This window comes from Vespula pensylvanica, chromosome 2 (assembly GCF_014466175.1).
Source record: "Vespula pensylvanica isolate Volc-1 chromosome 2, ASM1446617v1, whole genome shotgun sequence".
NCBI classification, from domain to species: domain Eukaryota; kingdom Metazoa; phylum Arthropoda; class Insecta; order Hymenoptera; family Vespidae; genus Vespula; species Vespula pensylvanica.
The window spans coordinates 15,614,186-15,624,451 of NC_057686.1; the positions used below are offsets into that span (position 1 = coordinate 15,614,186).

At 30.9% G+C, this 10,266-nt stretch overlaps 1 protein-coding gene across 1 annotated transcript in view; it reads left to right on the forward strand.

The window, feature by feature from the left end:
* Positions 1-10,266, forward strand: part of LOC122637838 (plexin-A4) — a 225,779-nt gene that overhangs the window by 140,450 nt on the left and 75,063 nt on the right. The window contains exon 2 of the mRNA XM_043830293.1: positions 3,404-3,586. Coding sequence (XP_043686228.1) covers positions 3,404-3,586 — 183 coding nt within the window. The remainder of the gene's footprint in view (positions 1-3,403; positions 3,587-10,266) is intronic.

Sequence of the window (10,266 nt, forward strand, 5' to 3'; positions counted from 1 at the left end):
CTCTCTCTCTCTCTCTCTCTCTCTTTCTCTTTCTCTCTTTCTCTCTTTCTCTCTATCTCCATTTCTATATATCTATCTATCTATCTCTCTCTTTCACGACAGCAGTCATGAGCGTGCCGCGAAACGCCCCTTCTGCACACCGTAGGCGGTGTATTAGCACCAGCAATGCAAATAATTGTTCGCTGCAATCTATACAGGGTGGCGAAACCAACCCTGGAATGTAAATAGAGTTGACGCGATGAGAGGACGACGACTTCTTGGTTTATCCTCTCTTTCTCTCTCTCTCTCTCTCTCTCTCTCTCTCTCCCTCTCTCTCTCTCTCTCTCTCTCTCTCTCTCTCTCTCAACTAAAGGTGAAATATAGTATCTACATCTCTGAATGTTTCTCTCGAGATATTTCGTTTCTTAAGGTTGATTAGAAGATTAATGGATTTCGTCGTTCGTGATATTTCATGTGATAAGAAAATATCTACGTACGTACGTACGTACATTGGTGCGTATTTCGCAATATTTTGTTTTAATTACGTTGAAAATTTGATTATTGACAAATAGAAGAAATTTTCTACGAAATGTTTATACGATCTAGGACGCCTCGTTACTCGGCTTGTTTATTTTTCGCAGATAGACGTACGCCTGTATTTACGTGTATCCACATGTATCTGGATTTCTAGATTTTTAAAGGAAAGTATTATATGAAATACATTTGAATAATGAAATATAATATCATCACGTGATATTTCATTCTTAAGCTTGATTAGAGGATTCGTGGATAGTTCCGAATCAAAAAAAAAAAAAACGATTAATAAAATGCGTATCACGTTATTTTATTTATACGACTCGCGTTACGCGTAAAATTTGTGTATCTGTAAAAACATTTTTCTTCTAAGAAATATTTTTCTTTGGAATACTTGATACCGGTCTACGTTTATACCATCTATACATGTATATTTTCTTCTACGTACGTATCGTGTACGGTTATATTGTTTTACCAACACTTTTTTCCTTCGTGAAAATTTTTATATCCGCGAAGACATATTTCTGACAAAAATATTTTTACTTCGCGATATTTGCCACGAGCTACGTTTATTTTTTTGCATTTCGAGAAAAATCAAGAGTTTCTAGATAATTTCTAAAATTAATTATCTCTCTCTCTCTCTCTCTCTCTCTCTCTCTCTTTTAGACTTTTTGTTTTTAAATAAAATCTTAGGGACTTTCTTCGATTTATCCTTCACATATCAAATTGATAAATTTCATTTATGAAACATACATATTTATATATTCGTTTTTTTTAATGGCTATCTTCTAATAACATCTCGGGATTAAATAATAATAAAAGAACGTCATTTGAACGAAGAGCAATAAAATATAGCATCTCATCGTTGTCTTCGTCGTCTTCGTCGTCGTCTTCGCCCGCCCTAATCCTCCTCAACGATTAATCGCCGAGGCAACAAGAATTAATTGCCTCCCTCGTAATAATTTATCGTTTGCGGACCTCCAACGCGATATATTTTACCGTCCAATATTTTTCTTGCTTTAGCGATAACCTACGACTAACGTTTTCCCTAAAAAGCGAACGTTACTTACCTACTTGTTTGCAGTAGATACTCGAAAGAAGATCTTCGCGTTCTGTGTTGTTGATCTTACAACCATACTCGTTCGTTAGATCGTTTTGATTACATTCTATACATAAAACGTTCGAAAATTTATGACCGTAATATCCTACGATCTACGATCTACGATGATCTATCTACAATATTTGTGTGTTACGAAAAAAAGGGAAAAGAAAAAAGAGAGAAAAGAAAAGAAGAGAAAAAAAAACATTTCTCTGTCTGTTATAAACAAACAAACAAACAAACAAAAGCTTGGTCAGTTAACGTTCATCGAGAGGAAAAAGAAATAAAAGAAAGAAAAAAAGAAAAGAAAAGAATAAAAAAGAAAAACAAAAGTTATTTCTTTTTCATTCGTAAAATAAGAATCGTATCGAAATGAAATCAGCTCGTTCGTTTACATTAGTTTTCGTTGTCCTATCATCGAATCGAGGGAATACAACAGCTGATACTCGTGTTTACGCGTATCGATGAATATTTGTATATATGTATATGTGTACATTACCTATGGGATGCCACATATGTTATTAGTGTCGTTCCGTCGTTCGAAGCGTACGGACGTGCGTGACAATTAACTCCAGAATATTATTACCAATGTTAATAAAGTTTTATATATTTTACCGAATATATTCAATCGAAATAATTTACAAATATTATATAATACGGTAAGAATATCAATGAACAATTCTATTTATTTGATCATTATTTTTTCAATAATTAATTACATAAAATATTTGAGAAAAGAAATGTTGAATGTATGTGAATATAGAATAATAATAAAAAAATATCTGAAGGTAATATAAATAATTATGTATCTGGGTTGCCTCTTCGGGTTTATTATAAATTCTTCTATTTATATAAAATACTGAGTTTCTTTTTTTTTTTTTTTTTTTTTTTTTTTTTTTTTTTTTTTTTTTTTTTCTTTTGTAATTAATCGATATAACATTAACCGTATATATTCCGTACTGATAATTTACTATTAATATCGAGTAATTACTTAAAATTCTGATAAAAAGTATTTAAAAAATATTCACTCGATGTAATCTATAGAGAACGAAGATAGGACGAGAACATTTTTAATCTCTATTAATCGTTCATACGTCGAATATATAAATGGAATGAAAAAAAAAAAAAAAAAAAAAAAAAAAAAAAAAAAAAAAAAAAAAAAAAAAAAAGAAAAATAATAATAAAATAAATAAATAAAAGAGAAAAGGGAAGAAGGAAAATTGAAAATAATCTCCATTCAATTTATCTCGTACATATACGCGCCAAGCATTCTTTTTTATTTTGTTTTATTTATTTTTTTTTTTTTTATTTATTTCATTTTATTTCTTTTTTTGGTAGTCAATTATCAAGTCATTATACTATCTATACCTTACGTTTACTCCCGTAAATTTAATTACATTTATGATGGATGATTATATACTACGATATAGTATACTACGTACACGTTCGATAATTACATCGTACGATTAGATCAATTTAGAATTATCATCCCGTATATTCGTGGAATAGGAAACAGTATTATTGATTATCATATATCGATTATATTGCCATTAAACGTTTAGTAAAAAATTCGTCAATCTTTTTGCTAACTTTTGAACCTTATATAATTAAAATAATGTATATAATAAATATATATATATATATATAATTAAATATATATAAAAATATATAATAAAAAATATAATTAATATATATAAAAAAAAACATAATAAACACAACAAAGAAATCTTATGAACGATCGATTGATTTTATCATTTTTAATTTTGTTCTTTCCTTTGTCTCTCCTTGTAGAAATTACAAACTATCGGCGAGGATTTTTGCGGTTTGGACGTGAACACTCCTCTCGGTGGCGAAGATCCAATCGCTGCATTTCCGGTTTTAACTTTCGACACTCTCCTCACGGCAGTAGCTGCTACGTCCACTGGTGATTACACCGTCGTCTTCCTTGGAACTAACAAGGGCCATCTTAAAAAGGTAAGTACATAGTTACTTTACTTATTAACGATACCAAAGATCGTGCACGACCAACAGATTGGAAAAATCAATTACGTTCGATCATATATTTAATAGATCACGTCTTACTTTAAACTGATATAGATAACTACTTACGATTAATTATACGTTTCCCTAATTATTTTTTTTCGATTCGCACAACAGACAAATAATCAATAATATAATTTATAAAATCCGTATTTATATAAGTTATATATTTAATCTAATCAATAATCGTTTTCATCGTTAAACGTTATATTAGAGTATATTTATAATAACAGTATATTTTATATTATAATATACAGTTGTATGATATTACAAATGTGTTACAATCTACTATGACTAATTCCCTTTTTTTTTTGTCATACATCAAAATTTATTCAATATTTATTACGTATATAATATAACGTAATATCTAGATATATAATACTTAATAACTCTAATACGCAGTCTACCACAATATATAACATTGGACAAAAATTTCACATATTATATGATTTTCAAATGTTACGCGTATCTCGTCGTAACATTAGTATTTATATAATTTGTCTAGACATATATACGTACGAAGAAAAAAAAGAAAGAAAGAAAAAAAAGAAAAAAAAGAAAAAAGAAACAAAAAGGAAAAATCTCGCCGTAAATACTTTAAAAAGATATAATATCTATCGAGCACCATATTCATTAATATAAATACACGCATACATAAATACATAAATACGTAATCCTTTAAAACGACGACGTATTCGTTTAGTCTGCGTTAAAGCTAGAGAAGATAATAATAAAAGAGATTAATACAACCGATAGTATTGAAGTAATGCGTTGTTCATGCAAGGTCGTTTCGCACGATCCGATATACACGACGAGGTCGAAGGATTCTCGAGGTGTCGAGCTTAAAGGACGATAATAATCTCGATAAAACGTTTTCTACGTTTAAGAACAACAACTTTCGCCAGTCATGAACTTGTCTCTCTCTCTCTCTCTCTTTCTCTTTCTCTTTCTCTTTCTCTTTTTCTCTTTAGTTGAGGACACGGAAAGTTCAAATATCAAAGATCAGTGATCTTTACGCGCTCGACCGTATATGCACGACTTCCTCGATAAAACGGACATCGGCCTTGGCCGAAGGATCATTAAATTAATCGTGATTGGTGCTACATAGATTACACCTCGAGTTTTCTCTATCTCCTTCTCTCTCTCTCCTCTCTCTCTCTCTCTCTCTCTCTCTCTCTCTCTCTCTCTCTCTCTCTCTCTCTCTCTCTCTCTCTCTCTCTCTCTCTCTCTCTATGTTTATGTTACGATCATGAATCAAATTGGAAAATCGAGATTACTAGAAGTACATACATATACACGTACATATATACGTACGTATACACGCAACGTGTATATTCCCTCGTAATTATCTCGACTTAGAAGAGCAGAGAAATGGAGGTAAAAGTTGTTAGAGCTATATTTAAAAATCAATTAAATCTTTTTTTCTTCTCTTGTTTTCGTTTTTGTTTTTTGTTTTTTCTTTTTTTTCTTTTTTGTATTTTTTCTCTTTTTCTTTTTCCTTTTTTCTTTTTTTCTTTTTCTTCTTTTTTCGTAAATAACGATCAACATAAACGCCGAGGAAAAGAGGAAAAAGAAAGAAAAGAAGAAAACGGACGATCCTCGAACGATAGGGGCAAGTCTTCTTCCGAATGAATTATAATTATCGGCTTAGATCCAAGCTTAAGATTTATTTGAGGATCTTTCTCTTTCTCTTTCTCTCTCGAAGCATCTCTCTAAGGCGTTTCTGGTTAAATTAATCACGATAGGAAAGCCCCCTTTCATTCTTTCTCTGCCATTTCGTGATCTTCCGCTTCAAGAAATCAAGTATAGTTTTCTCTTTTTAGTCGAGAGAAACTATGTTAAAATACGTTATGTATGTATAAGTGAAGATCGATATGGATCTATTGTAAAAAAAAATAAAAAAATAAATAAATGAATAAGATCGATCAATCGATCTATCTATCTATTTGTCTGTCGATCGATCGACCGATTCAATTCTCTCACATATTTTTATTTTCATCGATGATTCTTTTAATATCTATTAAAAATGTATTACGCAATAATATTGACATTATCTCCTAGTTTGTTTTCTATTTCCAATGTGATAACGTTAGATCAGCATAAATAAATAAAATCAATCAGTAGACCGATCGACTGATCGATTGACTGATCGACTAACACGTTTCTTACATGTCACATTTGTATCTATCAATGTTTCTAACGTTTCAACGAAATTAGATAATAAGATTGATATTACATCGTTTATTTTCTATTTACGAAACGATAACATTAGAGATCAATAGAAAATTAATAACATCGATCAATTGAAAGAGATAACGATTGACCTTATTCCGTTTTAATAATTACCAATGCGTTTAAACGAAATTAGATAATAAGATCGATCGAATAATAAGATTTATATTATCCTGTTTTCTACTTTTAATTCGAATATCATAAAAACGGAATTAGACGTTGTTAGTTCGTAAAAATTGAAATATTAAAACGAAATTAAAAAAAAAAAAAAAGAAAAGGAAGAAAAAAAAGAAAGAAAGAAAGAAAAATAATAAAAAGAAAAATATTTATGGTCGAGAAGAATCGATTGAAAAATTTATGACATAGTTCAACGAATATTTATTCTTAAGATAATAATAGGAAATAGATGTACATTTCATCATATTATATTCGTATTATCGCTTTAATATCGTTGACGTCTTGGACCACCGTCATATTTCCCCGTGTAAATTCAGTTTATTTACGGCCTTTAAGCACTTTAAACGTTTGAAATCTTTATTAGCCGTGCGCATATCTACTACATGTATGTGTATGTATGTATATATACATATATATACACATACATACATATATATATATATAGAGAGAGAGAGAGAGAATGTGTATAAGTATACATGGTTTCGTAGATTTATCGGTCTCATAAACGGCGATCGTGCTTTCGCCGTTTGGCTCTCTTCTTTGCGAAGCGATAACTACACGTAAACTAACTAACACATAGAGATATATCTGTATATACATATATACACATATATATGTATACATATACAAAGAGAAATGGAGGACAGAACGGATAACGTGAGAAGATCTCCTGAACGTGCGCTCGTGCGTTTACTCACTCTCTCTCTCTCTCTCTCTCTCTCTCTCTCTCTCTCTCTCTCTCTCTCTCTCTCTCTCTCTCTCTTGGTCTAGGTTTATCGTAGTAACTATATACATATATATATATAGAGAAAGAGAAAGAGAGAGAGAGAGAGAGAGAGAGAGAGAAAAAGAGAGAAGTATATATAGCTATATGGATACGTTAACGCACGAAACGAAGCGATACAGAACGACTGTATAGCCATTAAAGCGGAAATTGATCGTTCGGATTTTGTTCTTCCATTGCCAGATTTTACTTCATTCTTTTCTTTTTTCTTATTCACCCATCGTCATTTAACTGTATTCTCTTTTCCTCGTTAACTATATCCTCATTTGCCGTTTCCTATTAGTTTCACGTAGATACTAATGTATCTGTTCTGTAAGTTCTTAATTCTCCTTTAATTCTCTTTTTTAGTTCTTTCTTTCTTTCTTTCTTTCTTTCTTTTTTTCCTTTTTCTTTTTCTTTCTTTCCTTTCCTCCTTTTCTCTCAACATTCAGATTTTTCAACATTCGATCATTTCTTTTTTTTTCTTTTTTTTTTTTTTTTTTTTCGACGTTCAGAAAGACACGTACCCTTAACATTCGAAAAATATTTTTCTGTGTTGGACTTCGCGGCTCTTTTTCTTTTTTTTTTTTTTCTTTTTCTCTCTTCTTTTTTTATAATCACATAATAACAAAACGGATCAAACGATCGGTAGAAAAGTCACGGGAATCTTTACGATGGATGAAAAACGAATATTAAATGGTACATATGTTTTTCAGACGTCGCTTTCCATCTGTTATCATTTTAAGATTAGAAAAATTGTAAGTCTTTTATTTTCTTTGTTAAAGAAAAAAAAGTGATTTCCATTTTTTTTCTCTCCTTTGTTTTTTTTTTTTTCTTTTCTTTTCTTTTTTCACAATCCCATGAACGGTAAATCGGTTACAAGAGGAGGAGGAGGAGGAGGAGGAGGGTAGGAAAAAAGAAGCTTTACGATGTCGAATCTTGCGAGGTTGAAGCCAGATGGTAACATGCAAATCGATGGGAAACGAGTCTCTCTCTCTCTCTCTCTCTCTCTCTCTCTCTCATTCTAATCGCAGACGTATGAGTTATCTATCGATCGATCGATCTATCGATCTATCGATTCCAGTTGTTCACGAGAACGGGAATAGATCGATGGAAGATTCTTAACGTCTGTCTAGTCTCTGCGTGTCGATCGATCAATTTGAATTTAATTAAAACGCTCCTCTTCTCTTTTATCTTTCGTACATGTACACTCATATATATATATATATATATATATATATATATATATATATATATATATATATATACACGTTTATACGCATAAACGAAGCGAAAGTAACCAGAAAGAAAATTTATATGCGATAACTCGAATGAAGTTTCCAACTCGGTACTTTTTTCTCCTCTTCTATTTCACTTCTACCAATTAACATAGTACAGAAAGAAAAAAAATAAATAAATAAAAAGTAATAGAAGGAACTAACAAGATAGAAAGAGAGAGAGAGAGAGAAAAAGTGAGAAAGAGATAGAAAGAAAAATTACACAGAGAAAGAGATAGAGAGATAGAGAGATTGAGAGAGAGAGGGAAGGGAGATAGATAGATAGAGAGAGAGAGAGAGAGAGAGAGAGAGCGAGAGAGAGAGATACACAATAATGGTCTTAGAGGTTAATTGCGGTGGATCGTCGCGCGTGATTAATAATCGCTTCTAGGTGGCCATTGTTTATCATTGCTAGATCCTATCGATAGAACGGGATCGGTCACGAGACATTTCGTCGTCTCGGGTCAAAGGCATCGGACTCTAACTAGATTGTGCGAGCTAGATAAATAGATAGATAGATAGATAGAAATATATATATATATATAATACAACCAAACAAAGATTATATACATGTATGTGTGTGCGTATATATTGAGATTATGTGTACATATATATATATACACATATAGTTATATATATAATACGTGTATGTGTATATATATTACATATACCACATAAGTAGATAGAAATGTGTGTATGTATGTGCGTATGTGTGTAAGAGAGAAAGAGGGACAGTGAAAAAGAAAACGAGAAAGAAGTAGATGGATAGAAAAGAGAAAGAGAGAGAAAGAGAGAAACGTTACCACGCTGTTACAGCAGCGTTGATTCATGACTCGTTTCGTCCCGGAAGGTATTAATTAATGATCGCCCTCTTGTACACGTACGTTTAGTCACAAATGTTCTCTCTCTCTCTCTCTCTTTCCCTCTCTTTTTCTTTCTCTTTCTCTTTTTCTCTTTCTCTTTCTCTTTCTCTTTCTCTTTCTCTTTCTCTTTCTCTTTCTGTTTTTTTCTTTCTCTCTATTTCTCATTCTGAGAAGCTTTCGGGGTCGTGGCTCAAAAGGTCATTCGAGTATATTTGCACGAGTTCTTCTCTTTTTCTCTCCCTCTCTCTCTCTCTCTCTCTCTCTCTCTCTCTCTCTCTCTCTCTCTCTTTTGACGGTGAACTTACCTATACCACTGTTAATAAATAAAACGAAGTAACCAAGCAACCAATCAACCGATCAAGAACCAACCAACCAACCAACCAATGCGAAATTTTTATCGTTAGAAACGTTCGACGTTCGTCAAGGAATTCAATCTTCCTAGCAGGATTTGAAAGAGATGGAGAGATCGTTTTACATGATTATAACATGAGAAAGTATTACGAATCCTATTATCTTGTTTATCCTCTCACAATTATATCGATTGCTTTTCATTAATTCGTTTCTTCTTCTCTCGATACGATTTATTATTTCATGCATACATATGTACGTATGTATGTATATATTGAGTAACGATTTCCAATTTTGTAATGCTTCGAATAAGTAGATATATATATAAATGTATATATATATATATATTTTTTTTTTCTTGCTATATATACACTGATACGGGTTGTTTGATATTAATATTAAAATATGTATGCTTGTACAAAATATATTTATAATAATATTAAAAAAGTATATATATATATATATTATATTATTTGATCGCAATTTTTTTGTAAATTTAAACACTTAAATTTTTTTTTGCAATAGTTTTTAATTTAATAGTTTACTTTAATTTATTTTACTTCTCCGTCGAAGATTAATACGAAGACAATCAATTAGTTTCAATTAAAACTATTTTTATTCAATAATCAATTAAATAATAATCATTATCGATTAACAGATACTTACGAAGTTGTAAAAGAAAAAGAAAAATATTTTAACTCTCGTGATATTATCGTTTAGAGTCCCATATACTAATTCTTTTTATTAGACATAGATTCCATTGCATTGTTTGTTATAAAAAAAAAATGTGCAAAATTCGTTTCCACAATTGTTTTTTCCTTTTTCTAATAAACGATCCTTCTTCTGATTCGAACGAAATCTTTACGATCAACACGGTATTATTATTCGCAATTATTATTAATCGTACCAAATGAAAATGGACAGGGATGGAAATACATATAGAAAAAAAAAAAA